The sequence below is a fragment of the Anopheles arabiensis genome, chromosome 2 (assembly GCF_016920715.1).
Source record: "Anopheles arabiensis isolate DONGOLA chromosome 2, AaraD3, whole genome shotgun sequence".
Lineage (NCBI taxonomy): Eukaryota > Metazoa > Arthropoda > Insecta > Diptera > Culicidae > Anopheles > Anopheles arabiensis.
The window spans coordinates 94,266,033-94,292,338 of record NC_053517.1 but is presented as its reverse complement, the minus strand read 5'-3'; the positions used below and the strand labels follow the sequence as shown (position 1 = coordinate 94,292,338).

Sequence of the window (26,306 nt, the reverse complement as noted above, 5' to 3'; positions counted from 1 at the left end):
TTGTGTAGGTCTATAGTTGTTTATGCTTGATTTTTCTATAAAATAAATAAATAAATGCATAATTAAATGAATAAAAATAAATAAATAAATAAGTAAATATTTAAATAAATAAATAAATAAATACATAAATAAATAAATAAATAAATAAATAAATAGTTAAATACATAATACATAAACCAATATTTGAATAAATAAATAAATAAATAAATAAATAAATGAAAATAAATAAATAAAAAAATGAAATAAATGAATAAATAGATAAATCAATCTATACATAAATAAATTTATTAATCAATAAATAAATAAACAAATAAAAAGATAAAGAAATTAATAATTTAATCAATCAATTAATTAATAAATAATTGAATTTATTAAATATAGCTGAGCAAAGTATTTCAAAATAGTTCAATGTGTGCAGCTAACATCATTCAAAATTTATTTCATTTATTGTAGCGTTAGTTTATGGCTTTTAGATTTATAGAATTTTTAAAGAACAGTTCAACGGATCATAAATTCAAGCACTACATGGAGGGATGGATTCGAAAAGTTAAAACCAAACATTTTCCAAAAGCTTTATTTGTTTGATAAAAGACAGTAAACATTGTACCAGGCATTCTATCCGCTTTGTTTCCAACGTCAAAAAATGTTCGTCTTTTTGAAGGTGGCTATTAATCGCTTTCCATCTAAATGGCTGCCATGGTAACGAATTTTTGGAAAGCTTGCCGCATCTATTTTCATGCAGACACAGAGCCTCGCCGGTTCTAGGTAATTGGCCCAGCCAGTTCGTAAAAGCTTCCAGTGCACATGCTGCAGATAGAAATTCGGTTTAATTTGTGATATTTAGTAACACAAAACGGGAGCGCTCATCGCAGTAGAATGGACAAACAAAAACATGTTCTATAACATGGTAACTTTTACTACACTTGGTAAAATGTGACCCCATAAAAAGTGTACCATTTTTCCTCTCTAAACTGGTTTGAAATATACCAGGAGTATGAAAATCTGTGATTTTTGTACTGAAGGTTTTTAATTATAGCCTTTCACCACCTGATAAGATTGTTAGAGGCTGTCGAGCTATTTTATGTTAATTATAATTCAAATCATGCAGCGATATAATTAACCATAGATTGCCAAAAGAACGATTTAAGCATACACAAATAGCAAAACCCTTCAAATAGGCATCCGCAAAGGATGATTATTTAACAATCGCCAGCAGCACGGGCAGCAGCGGGTTCCATTAAAAACTCATCTCGTCCCGTTCGTGGAATTGCTTAAGCGAGTAACACGGACAGCAGAACAGCAAAACAAAGCAACAAAAAACACACCTCAACAAATCCAAAATCAACAACAACACAGAGGCCTCACTTACCGGGCAGCGTCTCGATCGACACCATCATGTGGCCGTTCGGTTTGGTGGCGTCTTTGATGATGTTCTCCGGATGGATGATGCCCGTGCAGCAGCCCTTCGGCTTATCGCTGGCCGAAAACTTGACGTGCTTCTTCAGCAGCGACCCTCTCGGCGGACGGACCGTCGGAGGCGGCGGCCTTAGCGGGGACGATGCTACACCTGTGCGAGCGAGGGGCAAAATGCGGAAACAGAGATTCGAACCGTTAGGAGACTCTACTGAACCGGGTCCTGGGCTGGTGGGCGGGTTTTTAGCATACTTCCCACGAACGTTCCATTGATCTGCGTCTCCTCCGGGATGAGGGTGCAGTTGGAGTGCGGACAGATGACGGGGCTGAGCGTTGTCGTTTTGGCCTGCGGTAGACAGGTGGGCGCCGGCGGACTGTACTGTATGTTGGTGGGCTGTGAATTAAAAATAAAAAATAAAATCAAAGGGCACCGAATTAAAGATGAGCGTACGGTACCGCCAAAGGGTTTGGTTGGGATAATGGTGGAAAGGAGAGAACGAAAAAGGTCCTAACAAGAGGCTGCCGGTAGGGTTATCAAGCCGTCGCGCATTCTTCGGATGGGAAAAAGTGTACGCGTTCTGGTGACCACATTTATGCAAATCATAGTTCCACGGTTGGGGGTTGATCTTTTTTTTCGGTAGGAATTTGGTGGAGTAAAAATAAAGATATGCTTTTGCAAGCATTTTCATACTTCGGCTAATCTTGGACGATGGAATTCTGAAGTTTTTAGACGAACAAAAATGCTTTCAATACAATGCGGATGTTCATCGTAATGTGTCTGTTTGGAGGTCGAATATTTGGTTTACAAATTACGTAGAATTTGAATTCCGTGTTGGTTTTTACATTTTATGAATAGATTGGCAATTCATGTTTATAACAAAGGAATTTAAAATGTATAAACAAAATTAACTAGCCAAGCAATAGATTAAGACTTTGTAGTGTGTTCTTTATAAATTAAATATTTAAATTACAGATAATCTTCTCCATAAAGTATCAACTCAGCATTAAAGCCATTAAAGCAATAAAGTTCAATTTAATTAAAGCATTCTTTGCACAGCATAGTTGATGAAATATTCGTGTCAATTCTAAATCTATTGTACCATTTCGTCTCGAAGTACGAAAAATCGAATGGAACTATTAAGGCCGGGCTACATTGATCGTACTCGCAAGTGTAATTTTGATTTTCACTAGCGCATCTGGCGGCGGCTGGTGGAAGCTTTTTTTGGTCGTCGGGGGAATGGTCGTGTTGAATCTCAAAATTAATTAGTTTTTTCACCGTTTTTTTATGCGAAAATGGCCGAAATACTTGCACCACATATTTATCTATCACTTACAAAGCTTTTCCAGTCCAGTTAAAGTAAAAAACATGGAAAAATAACGTATTTTCTGAAGCGGCTCCAAATTGTTTGGCAAAATGCTTCGGTCAGCCGCCGCCAGATGCGCTATTGAAAATCGAAATTACACTAGCAAGTACGGACAATGTCCACCGGCCTTAAAGATTTTGAAATGACCATGAATATGATGATAACAAACTGTTACCATTGGTTTAACAATAAAGCAATTTTTCACAGTATCCAAACACTGTAAAGATTAAAAAAGGGAATATGTTTGGTTGAGTGGTAATCCCATTAGTGAATGGCTGTTCAATTCATCAAAATCAAATTTAAATATTTGAATTGCCCATTAAATCTAATTAAATCAGAATTATCTACTGACTTTCGATTGAGTTATTAATCATACTCAACAACCATTAAATGTGTTACATTGTAATCCTAGGTAATGAGTTCTCATGGAAAGCGAATTATATACCTTTTTTAGAGAGGTATTTTTTTAAATTCAATTATCACAAACATGTAACACGTCATCCTATTTGGCACCGTGTCATGTTTAATTTGTTGCCGTGTCAATCAAAAGCGCTTTCATGTGCGTTTGATATGATAATCGCGCGAAAAGCTCATTATTGTAGATTCACACACACACATACACACACACACACACACACACACACACACACACACACAGGAAGATCGTAAGCATTGCATGCTTCTTGTGCTATTCTTTAAAACCTTTCGCCACACCAATTCCGGATTTACTTTTCACACCCCCCAGAAGGATAAATCATTCGTGGAAAAATGTCACAATGTGAGTGGGGGAAAACCCACCACTACAAGGGGCTATTATTCCGCCTACCACCTTCGCCCACCCGTGTCCGCCGGAGAGATTAAATCCGGTCGGTTTGGTCGTGGCGAAACGCCGGTATTTATTTGTTCATATTATGATTAATGGGTCTGAGTACAATTCCTCCACGCTGCTCCGCTGTTCCGCCTTTTTTTTCGTGTGCGGCACTTCCCGCGGATGTTATGAATTATTGGTCGGCAGCAGCGGTGGCCACCGACTCCCAAAACTCCGGAAACTTTGAACTCTTGGAGCGGTTAATGTTTGCAGCCGCTCCGGCAAGCCGTTTCAGGGTAAGCTTCGTGCAATGGAAACGTGTTGAATATAATTTAATCTTGATAAAACGCTGCGAATGAGCGGATCAGCCAGCCGGAACGGGATAAATAAAGTGATTCAGAAACAAGCTCGCTAGCTCGCGTATTGATTTTCTTCACTTCTAATCTAAACAGACACTGCTTAGGTTGTTCTCTTTTATCGGCTTCCGATTAAAACAACCGTGTAGCAATGTTGCGTCCCAGGCGATGTCTCTATTTAATTTGACGCTTCTCAGAACTTAGCAACAGCACCGTAGCAGAGGGAGCGTGTCAACAGCACAGCTGTAAAGCTGTTGGGCCAATCGAAGTCAAACGCAATAATTATGTACAGGATTGAGGATGAGAAGCCTTCTTCCGTGCGTTCTTCGAAATGTAATTAACCGGCGGCGGGCTGGTTGTATCGATTGCGCGCTACTGTGCTGGAGGGTTTTAGCGGAAAGTTCAATCATAAAACGGGAAACAGGAAGGTGGGTACTTACGCAAGTGTACGAATCGTCATCGGCCTGTCCGCGGCCAGCTTTATATTCCTGGTACTGCGATATCACGCACAGCAAACAGTAAATCTGCAACGAGAACAAAGCGAGAAATTGGGGTGTAGAAAGGCATCGGCCGGATGGCGGGAAGCTGTTTGATAGCGTAAGGCTCGTGGCAATAAAGCTAACAGTCTGTGGTGCTCGATAGTAGGAGGCAAGGGTTAACAATTTCGCGCTAAAATTGTGTAGTTTGGGTTGCTTCCGGCGACCGACCCGGCAGCGTGAAATTGTGTTTTTGCTAGTGAAAACAGACATCATGCTGCTGGATGGTTGTTGTTAACATTTGTATGAACAAAACACACCATCCCGCGTATGGAGGTGGAAGGGAACATTAGTTTTTGGAGGAAATTGTTTGGCTTTCTTGGAAAAATTCCGTTACACGTGCAGTTTGTTGGGGAAATCGATAACATTTTTGGCTAAAATTATCGAATTGTTGTTTATTCCTGATACCCAATCATATGATTCGTTACTAGTAGGCACAAACAATCCATAATAATAAAATATTCAATGATCCAAATAAATCTTATGGTGTCTACAATTAGTGTTTGGAATGCTTTGTGTGATTATCCTCATCCTGATTATCCACAAGTGATTATCCTTTTTTTAGGTTTTCCATTAAATGAAGCTGAAAAAAATTACATAAATAAAAATAATAAAACTTCCATTGAAAAAAGAATAAGGTACTAGGCGTCTCCATCGTGTGAATTGAGTAAAAAAAAATTACTTCATGATAATCATTACAGACTTGGTTGATTCAATTATTCTAGTATTAGATAAGCTTCCAGTATCAGTTTGAAAAGCATTTAACATTTTGTGTATTTTTAATTGCATTTTTAATTTGTTGAACTTCGTTTTTTGATTGTTAGTAACTAAGTAATTACAGGCGGTCCCCGAGATACACGGTTAATGTGGACCGAAAACGGCCGCAAAATACCGCGTATCTCAAATTTCCGCGTAAGTCAAATCTCGTGATTTTCAGCTAAAATATCACTAATTTTCGTGTAATGTTGCAAGTAGGGGGCGGTTTTAGTCTCTTTATCAATTATTTTATATGATTCTGACTGAATAAAACAGTTTTAAACCTTTTGAAATAGTTTTTAACATTCGATCAAAACGGAAATTATTTGACAATTTACAATTGATGTGTCAAATCAGCACAATTTGTTCAAAGAATTGTCAAATTTAGAAAACCGCGTATCTCCGCGTATAAGAGGTACCGTGTATCTCGGAGAACGCCTGTACTATCAAAAAGGAAAAACATATCATCCCAGTTTCTGACAGTACCATCACATAAAAACTTATTACATGCTAAAGAACAGCTTTTGAGCATACTATTCACCTGGCATATAATAAAATAAAATGTTCATTTTCAAAATATACATGATGTATTAGGCGTCTCCATTACGAAATAATAAATTTATAACAGCCACGTGGACAGGTCGCACAGTAAGCCAAAAGGTACATCAAATAGAACTCAATCGGTAAAGCTTGATTTTTCAATTCTGTAGGTGTAACAGCTGGAAATATTCATCGTTTTGAATGGCTGGCATGATGTTAATCGTTTTCCCCCGTCTAATCGACGCCAGGCTGTTCTTAATCCCTACATTAATCAGTAACATACCGTGCGTGTGTTGAAAAAAATATGGTATAAATATAACAGTTTACTTACATTAAGACACATGATGAAAAAATCAATGGTAAACAGCATCGCCGTCAATGGTTCAAATTTAAGCTGAAATGTATAGAAAAAGGAGATACAAAACAAAGAAACATAAGTCACACAATGTTGCTTACTGACTTCATTGGCGGAGAAAGGAACAGAAAAAAGGGTTCTGCTTATTCTATCACTGTAACATGAAATTTAAAATAATACACAACCACAATGAAGGGCAAAATCCTTTACCGTACCGTTTCTATGGCTATGAGATAGACAAAATGTGCACACTCGACCAGCAGATCCGCTATCATGACCCCAATCCATGGCAACAGTAGGCCACGGTTGTTCTGCAAATGAAAAAAAGAGAAAGAGAGAGAGAAAGAGAGAGAGAAAGAGAGAGAAAGAGAAAGAGAGAAAAACAAACAAACGATAGCATTTAATGAAGCAGCCCATTTTAGAAAGGTTAAAAACCGGACAGAGATTTGAAGAATGGGAAAAATAAAAAAGGCAATGAAAGAAAGAACAAGCGAAACAGTTTAAAAGAAAATCTTTTCGGTGGAATTCCTTGCGAGAGGGGAAGAAACAAAACAAAAAATAACAAGGTGCGCTTGTTGATTCGTACCATTTTTAATCCGATTAGAACGAGCACGGACGACAGGACGCCCAAGGTGGCAAAGATGAGCAACAGTACATTGAATTTGACCGTGACTGAAAAGAGAGATGATTTAACGTCATGAGGATCGCAGTATGTGTGTGATTTCAAAGTCCGAAAGCAGAAAGAATTTTTTAATTGCAGACCGGTGTTAAATGCAGAACAAAATGCCGTTTATCAACTTCAATTGCTGCTGCTTGAACGCCCCCATTGGCAGGTGGCAGTGCTCTCGAGACGAGCATTAATATGATACTGAGAAATGGCGATGGGTAGTCGTTTATTTCTACACAAATAACAAACAAAAAACAAAAATGAAAATTAAATTGAGCTTAATAAATAACAAAACCATTCATCGATGCAGTGCAGCATTCTTGGTGAGGCATAAACAAATAACAACAGAAAAACACTCGTGAAAGCTTTTGAAGCTTGCCTTCCTGGTGCGGGATGGGTGCGAATGGTTGAACAGAGTAAAGAGGAAGCCCCAATATTCAATCGGTGGAATTTTGATTCGAAAAATTGCCTTGTTTGAATAGTTGGAATTGAAGGATTTTTTATTCAGCTAAATATAAAGCAAACGAAGCTAAGAGACTACCACATGCAACAGGCGAGCTTTTATTTGATTTTTCCAGTTCAATAGTTCCAACACCTATTGGACGGATGCTGTTGAAAGGACGGTGTCCTTGATTGGGAGAAATGTTGTTATTTCCCCTTTGATTGACGTTGTAGGTGAGCTTCTACAACTTCAATAATGTTAATAATCCTTTTTTCGAAGCCATGGTCTACCGTTCTTCGTTTGCGTTGGCCACATTTTAATTAAAAAACCACAAAATATCGTTCAAACTGTAAATCACAAGCGAGTGGGTGTGCGTCGTCTGTGTTTTTTTGCTCTGCTCCTTTCATTTCATTATTCGCATTTGGCAACATGCTTTGTGTTTGTTAGCAGGTAATTGCGCTGTGCATTTTGCGAACCGTTCAGAGAGGTTTGATAGCTTTTAGAAGCATTTGTCAATCAGTCGGTTTCGACTGCTTTTTACCGATACCTTGCTTCCTACTCAAGTGATAAAGAGGGGTTAAAAAAGCTATCAAATTAATCAGTATTTATTTGCTTTTGGGACACAACGCAAAAACTACGTTCAATGTCATAAAACCCCCCCGATCAGGCTTGCCTCATTTGAAGGGAAGTGAATGCTTTTGTAGATAAGCTTTCGGGGGGTGTCCATCGCTCTCGCTTGGCCTAGTGTTTCTCACACATTCCCGTCGAACACAATTACATCTGCACCCCTGTTGCAATCCCTGTCATCTGGACTGCATTAATTATGCAATCGCAATTATTCGTTTGAAGATGAAGCGTTTCCTTTCTCATCCCGTTTTGGACTTCCTCCCGTTCTGTACTGCCAATCTGTTTGCTGTGGAAAAGCCTCAACCGTATCATAACGATACCGCTGTTTGTATGTGTGCAGTGTTGGATTTCGATTCGGTTATATGGGCAGGATTGGCTTGCGGTACGGAGCGGAAAACAAAAAAAAAAGGAGGAAGCAAAAATTGTAAGGATGATTGGAAAATTAACAAGGTGATGATGGGATGCTTCAATTTTGCAGTGTCCCCTTCCTCCTGAGCAGCCGGCTAGGGATGCCAGTTCGCTCGAGATGCTGTTGAAATGCATTTTCCATGAGCTAATTGGTGATTCAGCAAAGGTGAAGTGTATCAGGGACGGATGTTGGCTGATGGTGGGTAGTGACAGAACGTGATTGGCAAGATACATTGCAGTCAAGCAAAAGCAGTAAAGGATCACCGTTATAGAGAGTTTTTTTTACGTAAAAAATAGAATTTATTGCGTTAAATTACTTTTCTGCCCTTTAAAAAACATTGAAGGACATATATATTCTTAGCTTTTTCTTTGTACAGACAGGATTACTTGTTTTAAATTTTGTAGAAATTTTTGATAACTCGAAAAGGGTAAAATGTAGTTGAGACACAGTTTTCGATTATTTACTTTAGTGAGCATAAATACTTTTGCTTGCTTACACTGCTTAACTCTATTCTATTTGCTTATTTTCTTCCCATAAATATTAAATAAGCTTCAATTTCCATGTATGATATCATTCTGCTACTATTGAACATGCTGCTTAACGTCATGTCACTCGTTTTTCCAAGCGACAGCAACACTTCCACATTTCACTCTCTTTTCAGTTGACAGCAGTTTCACGCAACTTGACAAGCTTATCAGTACAATAGCTGTATTCGCTTGTACTCATGTCAAACATATGAGAAATGAGTTTATATTACAAGTGTAAACAGATAAAAAAGATGTTTTTTTTTTCTACTGAACGCGTGGTTCTGCCCTTCCAAGTTTCCATAGTAATGAAGACAACAGTTTGACGTTTCATAAGCTTTTGAATGATTCCACTGATCCATGTCTCTCACTTGGCTAACAACACTGAGGAAGCCATTTCTACATTCCAGTTACAGGCAGGTTTCGGCTGAATTCGTTTGTTTGTTTCCTTTCTTTCAATAAATTATGCTTCTAAAGAACCGTAGCAGGTTGGTCGTCGTCGCTTGGGAGAACGCTGTGCCCAACACACATACAAATGAGCGTCGTGCGCTACAGAGCTATTCCCGCAGCCTCATGGGGAATTTCGCTAAAACATGCTTAGCTGTCAAGCGTCAAGCATTCACATTGAAACGACTTTAGGTTTTTGCAAGAAAAGTCAATATTTTTAAGTTAGCTCATGAAAAAAAACCTTTTCTTCATAAAGCTTATTACTATTGATACGTTACGTTTTGTTTTATATTTTTGCAACCATTGCAACCTACGTTATGTAAAAAAGTTACAGAAGTAGCAAACTTTACTTCGAAGGCCCATAATTGCTATCATAATGAATCGAAGCAAAAATGCCATTTCACTCTTGTGAATTTTATTATGAGTGGGTAGTGAGGAAATTAACTTTGCTTGGTAGTAACGAATGAAAGCCTCTGTTATGTAGCGAATTTACCTCAAATATAGCAATCATGGGTTTACTATTAATAGATCTTTGTTACATAAGATACTGCTACAAAATGCAAACATAATTACAATCTTCGACGAGCCATAACTACGGCGATCAGTGTAATATTGTCGTGCTGGTTAAATTTATTAGCTTAAATTTTTCTTATTTTTAATAGCGTTTCTAAAACATTGTTCAACCAATTCTTCGACGCTTCAATTTACTAAGCTGCGTAGAAACGATTCTCATTCACCGTGCTGCAAAAGATTACCAAGAAAAGGGAAAACAACGCACAGCAAAAAAAAGCACAACTTTGCATACGCACCGCCCGAGATGGTGTCCCGCTCTAGGAAGCTTTCGCCGATCGGTTTGTCCACCTCGCCCCGCAGATAGCGCCGCTCCTCGTGCAGAAACAGTGACATCGTGATGCAGGATATGCTGAAGTAGATCTGCAAGTGAAATCGAATCGAGTAAAACGTACGTGGTGTGATAACATTGTTAGGGTGTGGTGTTGCTGGTGGTGGTTTCCCATTTCTCATTATTATTTTTTCGTTCAATATGTAAAGCAATCAATCGAAGCACATGCTAATGAGGGAGCAGGATAATCCACAGGCGAAGTCAATATTATTAATATGGGGAATTGTTATTTGCTTCGCGAAGCTGACTTGAAATGAAACATTTTCATCGTTCAATGTCGCTCAGCACTCAATTTGTGCAGTTTATTTTTGCGTACCGGCATCAATATAAACTGTTCGAAACACGATCACGTGGTGAGCTTGTGCTTTCAGCTTAATTGTGCCTTATTACGACCAATTTCGCAGAAGGAATGTAGACGCCAAATAGCGGGACAGGTCACGACAAAATTTGAACACGCTTTATAGCTTTATCAATTTCAATTACAAAAAGGAAAAATTAAACAGCCAATTTCAAGGGACTTTTCCCCTGCCAAAAAAATAAAACAAAATTTTCAATCGAACCCCACGGTACCACACAAAGCAAACAAAAATCTTCCCGAAGCGGACTTACGCGGAAAAGCGCGGTTGTAGCACGATGTAAATTCCACTGTTTTCCATGTTTTCCGTCCCGTCCCGAGCGCACCACGGCATTTATTAGCCCCGAATCTCTATTTTTACGGGCTCTTTATGCTTTACTCCTCATCAAAGCGGCTTAGGTGCCTTAGCGCACACACAAAAAAGCAGCCTTTCTTTTTTTGCTTTTCCTCCCTCCCCGGGGGAGTGCTTTCGCGTTAAATCCCAAACATAATTAAACTTAATTTCACTCTTCCGTCCCTCAGCCCGGACAGCTGAATCCAGCAGAATCTGTTTTCCCGCATTCAAATACCCTCTTAAAAAAAGGAGACCGCACGTGCATCGGTGTATGTGTGGAATTTAATATCTTCCCAGAATAGCTTAGCGAAGCGTCAGTGTAACGCCCCGACCCCTGTTCCGGCAGCCGAAAGACAAGCGGGAGCAGCTAGATAAGCGTGCCCTCCGTTTGCCCAGCGAAGATGCGTTCAGTTGGAGCTTTCTTTGCACATACTACAACGCTTGCGAACGAATGAATGGGAGGAAGTTATACGAACGAATAGAACCACAAGCAAACCAAACGCAAAACGGACGACCTTCCGTTGGATGACTTACTGACGGCTTACCGTGACCCTTGCCTGTTGGTAGCCTTGCCACGCACTGGAAGAAGCTTATGATGGGTTGGTGTACGCACTTTCTCAAGGTAAGGTCATCGTGCGTGTGTGTGTGTGTCACTGTCTGGATGAAGAAGATATTTTATCTCCACAAAAAAGTGCTCCTCATCTCTCTGAATGACGCGCTGTTGGTTTAGCTACTGGACGCTAGCTTATCTTATCAGAGGGCAGCATCATTGGGATTGAGAAGCGGTGGGGGGTTTGACGAAAGGGTTACGAACATGGAGGAAGCTACATTATCATCTGGCCCGTGTGTTGTATTCCCGTGCCTTGTTTCGGTATCTTATCGTGCGAAAGTATTTGCATACCTTGCGAGTGTGACAACCGTCGCTACGATCTGTGGGGGCTACACTATGGTGTCCGAAACGGGAACAGCAGACCGCGGTCGAGTGTAGTGCAAATAGTGCAGAGCGATTGGTAGTGTAAAAGTGAAATTAAACACACACACGTAGGAGGACGATATCGACCAATTAGCTCGAATGGTACTTTACATTTTATCGTTTGTTATCGATCGGGTAACAAGGGTTGGCAACGACGGAATATTTTACCCTTTGCAATGGAACTGTTACATTGTTGGATTGTTGCCGTGTGTTCACCTCTCTTGTCCAATCGGTGTTACAGAGCATATGGACTCATGTTTAGTGTAAATTTAATTAAATATTTTAACGTAAATTGTGTTCCTTTTCTCTTACTTTTTCTATTGACGAAACTTTAATAAATTATACTCGGAAGTGCAATAATTTTGCTGATCCTTTTGATTATCACAAAAGGAATGAAAAGAATTATCTTGTCTACCTTTTTATTGCATTTCTTCTGCTTTTCATTTTTATTCACCGCATTTCTTATTCATTTCGCCCTTCATTCTTCTTTTCGTTCTTCATTCTTCTTTTCGTTCTTCATTGTCTCTTTTTTCTTACACCTAAATATTCCTCTACTTTCTTCTTCTTCTTCTTCTTCTTCTTCTTCTTCTTCTTCTTCTTCATCTTTTTTTCATTTATTCTTTTTCTATTCCTTCTTCTTTTTATTTAATTTTTTTGTCTATCTTCTTCTCCTTCTTCCCGTTCTTCTTCTTCTTCTTCTTCTTCTTCTTCTTCTTCTTATTCTTCTTCTTCTTCTTTTTCTTCTTCTTTTGAAAATTTCATGCAATTGCAATGTTCCTCTCTCTCACATATATTGTTTTCCTTTTTATCTCTGTTTTATTTGCTTGTTGAATTCATCTTCGCTTTTACTATTACTTGTTTAAGTTAAATTCCTCTATTATAAACTTTATACTTTTTCTTATGTTTTAATAGTTGTTTTTTATAGTAATATTTACTCAATTTATTTACATCTTTGTATTGACTAATGTAAGGCATCATTTTAAATAATATTAATTTTTATTGTGTAGTTTATATAGCATCGTATAACAGTAATTTTACAAGACGACAAAGGCAACTAAATCGACATGCTTTATGTGATCGTATACGTTAGCCGTGTAGTAAAATGCATTACTTGAAAATTGACATCGACTGCTTTTTTGTCCTTTTGAATATAATTCGAAATCAAGATCACAGAACACAAATAAATAAGCTTTGGAAAACAACATCGAGAGTATGCTTGATGTCTTTAAATTACGTCCAATAGAAATACAAAATAACATCAATCTTGTATTGACATTGAACGAGACATTTAACCTTTTGTACCCTTAGTTTCTATGCTCTGGGTTCCTTTCCTAGTCATCAATTATAAAGCATCCGTTTACTGATACATTTTTAAGTCGCTTTTCCTTCTGTAAAACATTCCATTACATCAAATTAAACATTGCCAATTAGAGATAGAATTAAGCTGTTAAAATGATATTGGATTTTTTACCAATCGTCCAATATCTTGAAATGTTTGCCAACCAGAGCATTCTAATTAAAGTATGTGCCTAGAAATCCGAACTGTCCCAAAGCCCATCACCATCGGCAGCCCACATCGCCTTCATTGCTCATCAATAATTTATAGCCTAACGGCGACTGTACATCGAAAGCAACTCTAGCGACGCTTTTCAAGTGAATCTGCACGTTCTCACTCGAATGTCCTTGTATTTTTTGTGTTCCACTGAATTCATTTCTGTCCACCAAACAACCCACAACGTCCCAATCCCACCGTGCTACCGTATCGCGACCATCGCGATTACAGCCCAAGACGCGTTGTTGGAAAGATAAAGACATCCAAAGCAAAGATGCGGTCACACCGTTTCCGCTCGCACTTTTACCCGAGTTGGGCGTATGCTTTCATGTGTGTGTGTGTGTGGGCGCGATGTTTGATGACTTGCGTCCACACGACTGCTCGCTGGACAAGCGGTGTGCCAGCGATAAGTGTCAGCTCCGGCCGGGGGATTCTCGGCCCACTTAAATAAGCTTCCCCAGCGCTCGAGGGAAATTAGTCTTCCCGCAGCGAGAGGAAAAAAATGACCCTCGCCGATCGCGTACCGCTGGTGCTGGCCGCTCTCGCCTATCTCGCGCTCGTGTCCGGTGTACGGTTTCATCTCAGTGAGCAGAACGATGTGCTGCCGGGTGGATCCCAGGCACGGCGTCCCTTCTTCCAGGGTGCACGAATCGTTGGAGGATCGGTCGCGTCGGAAGGACAGTTCCCCCATCAGGTGGCGCTACTGCGCGGAAATGCACTGACCTGTGGAGGATCGCTGATCGAAAGTCGCTGGGTGCTGACGGCGGCTCACTGTGTTTACAACGGTGCCTTGGTGTAAGTGTGATTTTGGTGGCATTGCCTGGCATTTCGTAATGGCAAACTCCTCCCAAACAGTGTTCCAGCATCGTCGATCGTTGTAGTGGCAGGGTCGGTCAGCTTAAGCAACGGTGTGCGGCGTGCGGTGGCCCGAGTAATACCGCACGAGCGGTACGGCAACTTCAAGAACGACGTGGCACTGCTGCAGCTGCAACTGTCGCTGCCCAGCTCGGCCTACATCCGACCGATTGCCCTTCGAACGACCAGCGTGCCGGCGGGCAGTGAGGTCGTTATCTCGGGCTGGGGCCGCATGTACCAAGGTGGCCCCGTATCAAACATGCTTCGATACAACCGTGCTACCGTGGTGGCGGATCAGCAGTGCCGCATGGCCACCGGTATTTCGACCGGACTTATCTGCTTTACCTCACCGGTAAATAATGGTGCCTGCAATGTAAGTCTTATTGTTCTCCTTTTCCACCGCCCCAAAACGTGATCTTGTAAATCCACGTCTCTCTCTCTCTCTTTATCACTCTCTTACACGTGCAGGGCGATTCTGGTGGCCCCGCCATACTAAACAATCAGCTCGTCGGCGTCGCTAACTTTATCATCAACTACTGCGGCTCGGCCAGCCCCGACGGGTACGCCAAGGTGTCCGACTTTGTAACCTGGATTCAGACAACGATGCGCCGCTATTAGTCATGCAAGTCTTGGGGCAGGCTCTCAGCGGGATCTGACTCTGCCCGAAACGGAGCGAGGCAACAAACAAACAAACACACTCAGACACTAGCACCCACATACAAAAAACCACACTGTAGGGGAACATATTTATTCACCTGCAGTGTGTGACGTCTGTTTGTGATTGGTGGGAGGTTGCGCCAAGATAGATTGTGCACTGACTTGTATGCTGTTTGTAAGGTGCACACGCGCGCGCTCCCTGTGCAGTTCTGGGATCTTCTGTGATGTCTGACGCTTTTACATGTTGATATAAATAAACAGCGGGGGGTTAGATTGTTTTTATTTTTGCATTAAATAAGCGAGATTACTACAAGGTGCCTTCCGCGATCGTTGGATTGCTTACACACAACGATTGATGACTGTTTGGAAACGATGTCTTGAGATGAGGTCCCCATTTAAAGTGGGTTCCACCCTAGCCATATGATAGTTTATTGTCTGTATTTGTATGTTGTAGCGTGTATGTGCTGATAAGGTAGAAGATAAAACTCTTCAAATTCACATGCATACATTGGAACGGTTTAGCGCCATGTGTATGGGATTCCTTTGTTTTATGATGAGCTGTTTTGAAAAGAAAAACAAACTTCATTGAACTCTGTGGTGTATGACAACTCTCTATCAACAATCTCTGCCAATGAATTCGAAGCTTCAAACATTAACTGATGCATTAATGTCTTTGGTTTGAAAACTGGTTGATTCATCTTCTGCGTAGCACGTGGGAACTTTTGTACCCGTTCAATGTGAAAATCACGATACCCCTGAACCTGAAACCTGACCAGTTCAATTTGAAATTCAACTTACAGCGTTTCTCACGTGTTTTGTCTGTTCCGCCGCATTTCTTATATTTGTGTACTTGTTTTTAATTAGCCTCCGTTTCATCAAACATATGTGTATGTGCTCTGTATTCAACTTCTACTACACTTCTACTCATGCAAATTTATAGTTTTTAGTCCTTTACAAAAGGATCTTTATGAACAATGATTTATTGTATAGTAAAATACAGTTTATAGCAACAGGGGACGGTCCCGTGGTACAGTCGTCAACTCGAACGGCTCAACGACATACCCGTCATGGGTTATATGGTAATATAGGCCGGCATGACCGAGTTTGTCGTTACGCTTAAGAGAAGCATTGTGTTATAAACTGTTCAAACACACATTCAGATCGCTCTAACACGACTTTCATTACATGATTGATTTCAACTAGTATAATTTTGATGGTGTAAATGTTCCATCTAAATATCCAATACAACCCAATTTCAGAAACTCATCAGTTATTTATTACTAACTCCTGTGCTACAGGCAAGTTGTCATTCAATCAATTATCAGAAGTGGATTATTTGAATTAAAAAGCTCGTCAACGATAGCTTTTTTGACGAATAGATCCTTAAATTGGCCAATAAATTAACAAACGATCTACTAATTATCGAAGAAATATTTCCCAGTATAAAATTTATTTAATTAGAGTAAACGTATCAATAGTGATGGTAGTACCAATAGTGCTGATAATGCACTAAAATGCGCTCCACGCGATAATTTAAGAGTTATTCAGTTATTTATGTTAGTGTGAAATGTTTTCTGGTCTTTTACAAAGGGTTTAAAAGTTTAATGATGCTATTCCCTTACATAATGTTCCGAAAATCCATTATTTTGTTAAATGTGTCAATATTTTAATAAGATTCCTAAGATTTCATAAGGAAACTTACATTTTTGTACATCACCACATAACAAAGCAAACAATTATTTTTTTACATACATTTTATGAAATGTTATTGATTTACTAATTGTCTTTTGTCTATATTTTCGCCTTTTTAAGTATTTTTACCATAGTGCCATTATAGGTTGACAAAACAGCCATGTCCCTAAAGTGGTTATAGTCACAAAATCATTAAAAACGGGAGATTTTGTTCCAGAAACACACCTATTTTGACAGGTCGTATTGTTTTCACTAAAATATGCAGCATAAATGAGTTTCCTCTAAGTAATTCTAAGTAAAAAAAAGGCCAAAATTCGATATCAAGCAGAGTGAAAAATCGACTTCAAAACAAGCACACCCTGCCCGGTGTGGGTTGACTGCTGGTCGTATACAGTACTTTAGTCAATATTTACATCACTCTATCATTTATACATTTTGCACGATCAAATCACGCAAGAACCCAATATTGTGCTATTAGTCCTCGCTATTCACATGAAAACAGCTTCAAAATTCAGTTCCATTTACATTATACACAGTTTTTAAGGCATCTATGACTAGAGCCACAATTAGAACACAATAAGACGACTATACAGGGTTTCCCACGATTTATCGGTTGGTTCTCATCAATTTTTGGTGGGTTCCCATATTTTGTTAGTGCGTTCCCACGATTTTTTGGCCGTTTCTTAGATTTTTTTGGTCCAATTGTATTGATATCCAATCGGAAAATTCCAACAAATTATGGGAACGAACCAAAAATCTATGGGATACACCAAAAAATCGTGGGAACGCACCAAAAAATCATGGGAACTGACCAATAAATCGTGGGAAACCCTGTAAGACGAAGCAGTCATAAAAATATGTATTTTTCCGAAAATTTGTTGTGTTTTATGCTTCATACATTTACTTTCTTAACACTTTAAATCAATAATAAATTTCCATTACAAATTTAACCACTATTGGTACATTTACCCTATAGCTTAAATTTAAAATTACAGCTTAAACAATAATATTGGGAAGCAAACATGGCAATTTTGTTTTTATCAATATTTCCCTCTACAAGTTCCTTCCTCAGTACGTCGAACATCCCACTGTTTCCTGCTAATCAACAAACGCACAATCCATTTACAGTTTGTTTATACGTATGTTATAAACATACGTTTATACACGTAAAAGACGCATTCGCATATAGCTCAGTGTATTTTCTTGAAAATCGCGCTGTTTATCATACTATTTTCCGGTTTCTGTATAATCACAGTATTTTGGAACACGGTTCCATTATCGTTCAATAGTGCGTTTGTCTCTGCTGACCCAAAATACTCCCGTAAATTTCGTTTTTCGGATCGCATTTGAGTTCGCGCGTCCTGACCGCCATCGCTCTTGTTGCTGCAACGACAACCTGCATCGTTCCCGCAGAATGGCCCGTATTTGCAACGCCTGCACCATGGAAATTGCGGAGGCATCTATCAGCTGCTGCCTGTGCGACTCTCCATTTCATCAGCGCTGCACTTCGGTTCCTGCTGATTTGTTCCAGCGCATTTCGGAATATAAACAAATACACTGGTGCTGTGTTGGCTGCAACAACGTATTTATGAATCCGCGCACCAAGTTCGTAAAAGATGCAGCCATGCAATCTGGCTTCCAGGCGGCAATTACAACAGTAGCCGAAAGCATCAAGACCGTTATGGAGCCTTTGACTAGTGAAATCAAATCTGGGTTTGCACGGTTGAGCCAACTTGATCTAAAAACTCCACGTAGCAGTCACCCTCCCGCAAAAATTCGTCGCATAAATCCATCCAAACGTTTGTTTTCTGATGTCACCAAGGACAATCACGCATTGTTTACATTCGGTGCTATGAGCAATCAAAGAAATAGCCAAAACAACAATACGGAGCGAATTGTCGATATTCAACGCAAAACTCATGCACCACCTGTAATAACTGGCACAAAAAAGGATATAGCATCTTTTCCTATCAAAATAGTTCCCGCTCATTCAACGGTGCAAAAATGCGCGCTGTATATTTCCCGGCTCTCTCCCGATACAACCAGTGACCAAATTGTACAAATGGTCAAACAAGCTTTATCCATTGACGATGCTACAGCATACTGTCTTATTCGCCAGGGTACTAATACGGCTACACTCTCATTCCTGTCGTTTAAAGTGTTAGTGCCTTTATCACTACGTGACAAGGCTCTTTCCCCTGACACCTGGCCTCTTGGCCTATCAGTACGTGAATTCATTGACTACCGAACTCAACAGCCGAGTGCAAATTTTCGTATACAACCGCCAATGGGTCTCTCCACCCCTACAACTTTGCCTACGGTGCTAAATATTCGGTCACCGCCACTGCTGGATCACACAATTTTATCGGCACACACTCCACGCACATCACCAACACCGCAAACCCACTAATATTCACCGGTATTCAGTCCACGCACATCGCGCACACTTACAATCACACAAATCATCCTGACACGTCTCAAGAAACGAAGAACACCGGCGCTGAAACAACGTTAGTAAATAATAATTGCACTTACCAGACGATTGTTTTTCCTATAACAAACAATATTTTTTCCACTGAGGCAGTGATTGACGAAAGGCGCACGCAACTTAATGATCGTGAAATCAAAACAAACCATCGCCAAAGAACGGACACTACACTCACACAATCGCACGGCTATCATGTCAATCCTACAGGGGTCGCCTGCCGTAATAATCAAGGACGAACAATGACGAATAATGACCTTAGCATTTATTACCAAAACGTTCATGGACTACGCACTAAACTTGAGGATGTGTACATTGCTTCTAGTGAGCTTGATCATGATATTATTGTTCTCACAGAAACATGGCTTGATGATACCATACTTTCGCAGCAAGTAATCTGTGACAAATACGCTATCTATAGAAGCGATAGAAATGCTAATAACAGTGCCAGACAGATAGGTGGTGGTGTCCTGATTGCTGTTTCCAAACGTCTCAAATGCCTTCCTGTGCACACCAATATAACGAGTATCGAACACTGCTGGGTTAAAATCCTGTTGCCTTCAAGTAAAATATTTGTCGGTGTAAGTTACATCCCTCCTGACCTTAGTACAAATACTGCAACTATGACTGCTCTCGACGAGGCTCTTGATAGTGTGAGTGTTTCTATGAACGACAACGATACGATGTGTCTGTTGGGTGACTTCAACCAACCAATGATCTCCTGGCGTGCTATCGATAGGCACTATGAACCCGCGTCATCCATGCCTGGTCAAAATCGCTTTTTGGATTTGATAAATTATCATTGCTTAAAACAAATCAGTGGCATAGTAAATGACCTAGGAAGGCAATTGGATCTTGTGTTTGTTTCAAATGATCTTGAAGATAGCGTGCCTGTGCAGTCAGTCTATGTCTCCCTTGTCGCGATTGTTCCGGTTGATAACCACCATCCACCATTGGAAATCAAGCTGCAGTTTTCCCACACTAGTTCAGACGATAATTCCGGCATAGTCTTGCCTGGTGCTGTATCTGCTTATAATTTTGCCAGAGCTGATTTTGTTAGCATAAAGCAAGCGTTGAGGGACACTGATTGGACTGGACTTCGAAACATGGATGTAGAAGCTGCTTCTGAATACCTTACGTCAGCAGTGTCAGACATTATTGAGCAATTCGTACCTAAACGAATATTTACAAATTCTCAACCATGGTGCACTAGATACCTTAAAAGGTTAGAAAGAATGCGTCGTTCTGCGTATCGTATATTCAGTCGTACACGCAATGAAGCCGATAGAAGCAATTTCCTGGAGGCTGCAAGAATCTTCAAGTTTCATAACCGAAAATTGTATGCTAATTACATTCGCCGTGTCCAGATATCCATTCGGGCATGTCCAAAATCATTTTGGAACTTTATGGACCGTAAGATGAAACGTACTTCCCTCCCATCATGCATGACACTTGATGGTCGATTGTTTACTGACACGCGAGAAATATGTAATGGTTTTGCTGAGCTGTTTGCGCGTAGCTGCACGAGCTTTCCCGAACAAAACCAGAAGGTAGAGGAAGCGTTACGTTTCGTGGCACAAGACTCCGTTGACATTTCATTGCCTTCTTTTACTATCGATGATGTTCGTTCAATGGCTTCAAAGCTGAAACCCTCCTTAGCCTCTGGACCCGATAACATTCCGGGAATAGTTATCGTATCATGCATCGATGAATTGGCTTCACCACTAGCATCCATTTTTAATAATTCACTTCGCACTGGTTTCTTCCCTGACCTATGGAAAAAGTCATGGATATTTCCCGTTCACAAAAAGGCGACAGAACTTCCATCTCAAATTATCGAGCTATTTCGATGCTATGTGCTCCCAGTAAGCTGTTCGAATTATTAGTCCATAAACATATAATGCATGGTGCTATTAACATATTTACACCTTTGCAACATGGCTTCCTACCTGGACGCTCCACCGTCACAAACCTAGTGCAGTTCTTGCATTTTACTTACAAGCAGCTAGACAAAGGGTTCCAAGTAGATACTGTTTACACTGATTTTCACTCTGCTTTCGATAGCGTCAATATCCATACCTTGACTAGCAAACTTTTAAAACTTGGTTTTCATATCAGCATAGTTAGGTGGCTGAATTCGTATCTGTCGCGTCGTTCAGTACGTATTAAGATTGGAGATTGCATCTCTAGTGAATTTAGCAGGGTCTCTGGTGTTCCTCAAGGCAGCATTTTAGGGCCTCTATTATTTAATCTCTTTATTAATGACATTGTTTACGCTATACCTGACTGCCCGGTGCTACTGTACGCAGATGACCTTAAAATGTACTTTCCTGTGCGTAGTTCTATTGACTGTCTCCGATTACAAGGCTTTCTTTCTGTTTTTAACCTTTGGTGTTCCTTAAACTGTTTGTCACTCAATGTTAGTAAGTGCTCGGTCATTTCGTTTACTCGTGCGAGAACTCCATTATGTTTTAATTATATTCTTTCTGACACTTTATTGCCTCGATCTGAAACTGTTAGGGACTTAGGCATTATATTAGACACGAAACTTGTTTTAGACAAACAATTTGACGACGTAATTGCTAGGGCTAACAGGACTCTTGGACACATAATTAGAAGTAGCAAAATGTTTCATGACCCTCTCTGTTTAAAAATCACTTTACTGTTGCCTTGTTCGTCCTTTGATTGAGTACGCTTCAGTTGCTTGGTTTCCGGAGCAAGTCACTAGAATTGAGAGGCTTGAGAGGATCCAGCGAAAATTTACCCGGGTAGCTATTAAGCGGCTTCCGTGGAGACATAACGACGTGCTACCAGCTTATCATACGAGGTGTCAGTTGTTAGGGCTTGAAACTTTGGAAAAGAGAAGAATGGTTGCCCAAGGAATTTTTATGTTCAAACTATTAACTGGAAGAATCGATGCACCTCTATTGCTAAGTCATGTAAATTTGTATGTCCCTACTAGACCTTTAAGAACTCGACAATTTTTAATAACTGACTTTCGCTATCGTCTTTTCTGTGCTAGGGATCCGTTGTTATTAATGTCCAAGAATTTTAATTTATTTTCAAATTTTGTAGACCTGTCCTTTAGTGTACCGAAATGTACTAGCGTCATTCGAGATTGCATTACGTCTAATTTTAGGAACACATAGTTTATAAGACATTAGTTTTAATTGTGTATGTAGGCCATGGAGGCTCGATACTCTATAATAAATAAATATACTTCTCCGAAGCATACTTCCCATTGCTCCCTGTACCATCAAAGCTTGAGTGTTTCTGGTGTAAGAAACTTGCAGCAACACCATTTGCTTAAGGTTTATCCGAGAACAGGCGCACCGTGCCCCGCTAATGCTGGGCGTAAAAGTGCTTCCAAGAACGTGCAAAAAGTACGCGATAGCCTCGAGAGTAATGTAATAAGCTTGCGGCCAGGGCTGCGAGCGAGCGAGGCTCAGGGTATGCATCATAATGTTGGCACAGTGAAGTAGCGAGACACAACCGCCCCTTGTCATCTGTTCTAAAGTGACTCATCTCGACGTAACGTACGCCGGATCTTCACGACTTTGCGAGTTTGGTTTGCCAAAAGATGGAATGCTCACTTGCCTGGGAAGATTAATTTGCCTCTCGGTGTATCGCGCACGATATAATCAAGTTCACATAAACAAATGCGCAGCGCCAGTGAACAGCAGACAAGAACGTGCGAACGAAACTAAAGCACAACAGCAAACATCGAGTGGCACCGATGCCAACTTCCGGAGCAAGTCTTTATTTATGGCCCATCTTTTGTTGTTGTTTTTTTCTCTCTCTCTCTCTCTCTCTCTCTCTCTCTCTCTCTCTTGCCACCGCTCTTACCGGATTTTGGCAAATCTTTAAGGTTATTGATTCAACTTGTGCACGGCAACTTGTGAGTGAGATCAGCGCATACAGTCAGGCTCTGTTCGGGGTATCTGCCCGTTTTCTGGGTTCCAGCACAGCAGAGAGTCTTACAGGACCGTTTTAAAGGTATCACCTTTGCGGGAGAGCGAACATCGCACATCGCCCGATATCTGCTTTTCCATGCCGTCGATTGCTAAACTGCCGTCGGTTTGGCGTTGATTGATGATGAATTATGTAACGATGATGGCTTCCCGCTGAGAGGTGGATGTGCAGAAGCTTGCCCAAATTAAAGAAGAACTGAGTCGGGCAAAAGCAGCCAAAAATGTTCGGAATGTATGGCGAAAGATTTGCCGAACGAACGGACCAAACGATACCGGCAAACGATCGTTGAATGATGCCGGCCAAACGATAATCAGAATCATGTGCTCAGTATAGATGTGTGTGAAAGTCAGTGTGTGATACGAGATACAAGATGACGTTAAGTGTGATGTACTAAAAAAATAAACACACACAGAGATAAAATGCAAAAATCGGCTTGAGCCTGTAGTACGAAAATAACATCAAACAATATTTATTGCTTATATGTTGTTATGCTTTACGGCTCACCGGCCGGATGAATGAACGTTCAAGCGGCCTCTTGCGCACCAAACAAGTGGCCCGATACTCACCAACAGCTTTCCATGGGAAAATTACTCTCCTACTGCATACGGTACACACACACACACACACACACACGGTCAGGACATCTCGTCTAGGCCTCATACAAGCAGTCCTGACGTTACGGTCCGTCAGGCGGACATTAAATGTTAGCCTACACGACCGGCTATTGCTTCGTATGCTAACGGGGACGGAGCAACATTCACTGCAGTGCTGTGGGAAAAGCTTCGTTTCCAGCCAGATGGGTGTGATGGGGGGTTTTCCCCACTCTCTCCCAACATGAAGTTCCCTTTCACCACTGAATGGCTGTTAGAAGCTACTCAAATCAATTTGGAAGATGATCTTTACTTATCCTGCTATGGATGGATGATAGGATATTCGCATCATAAGTCAGAGCTTATTGGTGCTCGTGCTTGCAAAAGGGCGTACAGCAGTACGGAAAGGGTAAGCTAAATAAGATACAAATGATACATTTTGCTTACAGATTCTATAGATTGAATAGATTCTAGTGATGGACGCTTATAGCAAACGATATATTTTCAAATATCGTTTAGGAGCAGTTGAAAAATGGAAAATTAAAAGTGTGACATGAACATGGTTGGATGTGTTCAGCGCTGCCTAATACAATGTGTTTCATTCGGTACGAACGGATTAATTCCCCTTTGAAAAAACGTATTTAAAAGCATAACAAACCCTAAACTTCATTTGCTATCTCCAGATATTCCAGCCTTGTAATTCAGCCTGAAACCCGGGCATACTGGGCTGTTGTGTAATGACTGTTTTAATATCGTAAAAACTCTCTTGCTGCTGTCAGGATGAATAGCATTGCATTATTTGGAATTTTATTTTGTGAAAAGATATACTCATCCATTGAATATAGAAAGGGTTCCATACAATTTCATCTACCTAGCTATTGTACTACAATCACGACAACAAATGGTATCATTTATTCATGGAAATTCCTGATAAATTTGAGTATTGCTGCACACGCCGCACTCACAGCCTTTTCCATACTTTTAGTATTATATTCGTATTGATTTAAGGTGAAAGAACACGTAGAACAAATGCTGTGAAATTCAATGACATACCTTTGGTAACCAATTACTGTTTTTAATATATTTTTTATATTTTTTTATATTTCTATTATTACAATCCGTCCATGAACATGAGGAGGATACTAAGAGAATAATATATTTTTGCAACTTTCAGATTGATTTTCCATTTATTTGAACTCAACATATTGAGTTGCATGGTTTGCACAAATTTCGTGAGTACCATTTGCCGAAATAAAAACATGTTATATGTTCTAATTCTTATGATTAACCTCCTCCTTTGTGGACATAATAACATATATAAATTGTCAGACTAGATGCTCAATATATTCACAGAAATAGTCACATTATGACCAATGTTTCAAGAGAACTTTCGTCCATAAAATTATATTTTATCCACCGCAAATAATTCAGTATAAGTGATAATTAAATTATTCCAACGACCAAAGGATTTGCACTAATTAATTTAACCGATCAAGCTTCATCGCGCCGAAGGCGACATACTTGAATCTCAAATCTGAATCCATTGGACCATAATTTCTCTTCAAACATTAATACTCACTTGGCAAACACCTTGAAGAGGTGCGCATATTCTTCCCAACTTATCAGTTAACCGCAGGATTGAAAGGCACGCTACAGCACAGCGCACGGTGTTGATTTCAACTCAGCTTGCCGGCCACAAACCACCAAACTAATCCACGCCTTACACCGTGTTTAGCATGCTTTTCAATTAACACCCCGCCTGAACCGCAGCATTACACTATTAACTATTGATCAGCAGCCAAGCAAATTTCTAAGCCTCTTCTTTTGCCCCACCGAAAATTGTCACCTTTGGCAACCTCGAATGCTGTGCCGGGCCCGGGCTCAGCTGAACTGAGCTGTGAACTCGAGACAGCGATCAGCGGGAGATACATAATCCTCCCGTTTTTTTTTTGTGTTGGTGCAAAAGCATGCGAAATCCGGTGACTTTGAAACTTTTCCTATCTATTTTATGCAAATGTGCGTGTGCGTGCTCGTCTGCCTTCCCTGATTCCCTGCAAGCGGTCTCAGCTTTCACTGGGAGCTCTCACCCCATGGGATGCTACCAGGCCGATGTATAAATATCAATGCCGCGAAGCAAAAGAATCAGCACAGCAAGCCGAGAACTTCGGTGTCGCGCGTAACTGATCCTGGCGGCGCAGTTTCGTTCCACAATTTTTTGTATGCCCACTTCACGCGACCTGCAAATAAACAGGCTGTTTATTTCTTTTTTCCTTTACACCCGGTCTGTTGTATTATGTTGCTTTTTCCTGGTAATATGACCGGCGGAGTTCGGAGAGCACTTGAAAGTGTAATGAAGTTAGCGCTCAAATACTGGTGATCGTTTATGGTTGGTCGGGTCGTTAATATTGTTTCATGTTTGATTGGATTCTTCCATTTTTTTGCGGTTGCGCTGTCGGGCGAGATAGTTTGATGGATGAATGATTTTTGTTTTTTCGATAAGGATGTTTAAATATTTTAAATCGAGCTCTATGGAATGTGTATAATTTATAGCAATGATGAAGGTTGAGGTTTTCGTTCAAGAGGGAGAGATAGAGAGTAAGGCAATCACGGATTGAACGTACACAATGCAGCCTAATTACATCATTTTCAATTATCACGTTATTTACCAAGCAATTTGTCGTCATGAATACATGCTA

General features: G+C 40.2%; 2 protein-coding genes across 4 annotated transcripts in view; one reads left to right on the top strand and one right to left on the bottom strand.

The window, feature by feature from the left end:
* LOC120893894 overlaps window positions 1-26,306 on the bottom strand; it is a 63,305-nt gene that overhangs the window by 3,875 nt on the left and 33,124 nt on the right. For 2 of the 3 annotated variants that reach the window (XM_040296082.1, XM_040296083.1), the window contains 7 exons: window positions 10,054-10,177; window positions 6,715-6,800; window positions 6,344-6,439; window positions 6,105-6,167; window positions 4,382-4,465; window positions 1,666-1,807; window positions 1,370-1,567 (listed from right to left, as the gene is read on the bottom strand). In XM_040296082.1, coding sequence (XP_040152016.1) covers window positions 1,370-1,567; window positions 1,666-1,807; window positions 4,382-4,465; window positions 6,105-6,167; window positions 6,344-6,439; window positions 6,715-6,800; window positions 10,054-10,177 — 793 coding nt within the window. Of the gene's footprint in view, window positions 1-1,369; window positions 1,568-1,665; window positions 1,808-4,381; window positions 4,466-6,104; window positions 6,168-6,343; window positions 6,440-6,714; window positions 6,801-10,053; window positions 10,178-19,098; window positions 20,848-26,306 lie in introns of those variants that run through there. The other variant, XM_040296081.1, reaches the window with a different exon arrangement.
* LOC120893895 (serine protease SP24D-like) lies at window positions 13,816-15,169 on the top strand. The gene is given in 5 exon segments (XM_040296084.1): window positions 13,816-14,154; window positions 14,215-14,443; window positions 14,445-14,496; window positions 14,499-14,587; window positions 14,683-15,169. Coding segments are annotated over 5 exon segments (813 nt in total). The 5' UTR covers window positions 13,816-13,861; the 3' UTR covers window positions 14,833-15,169.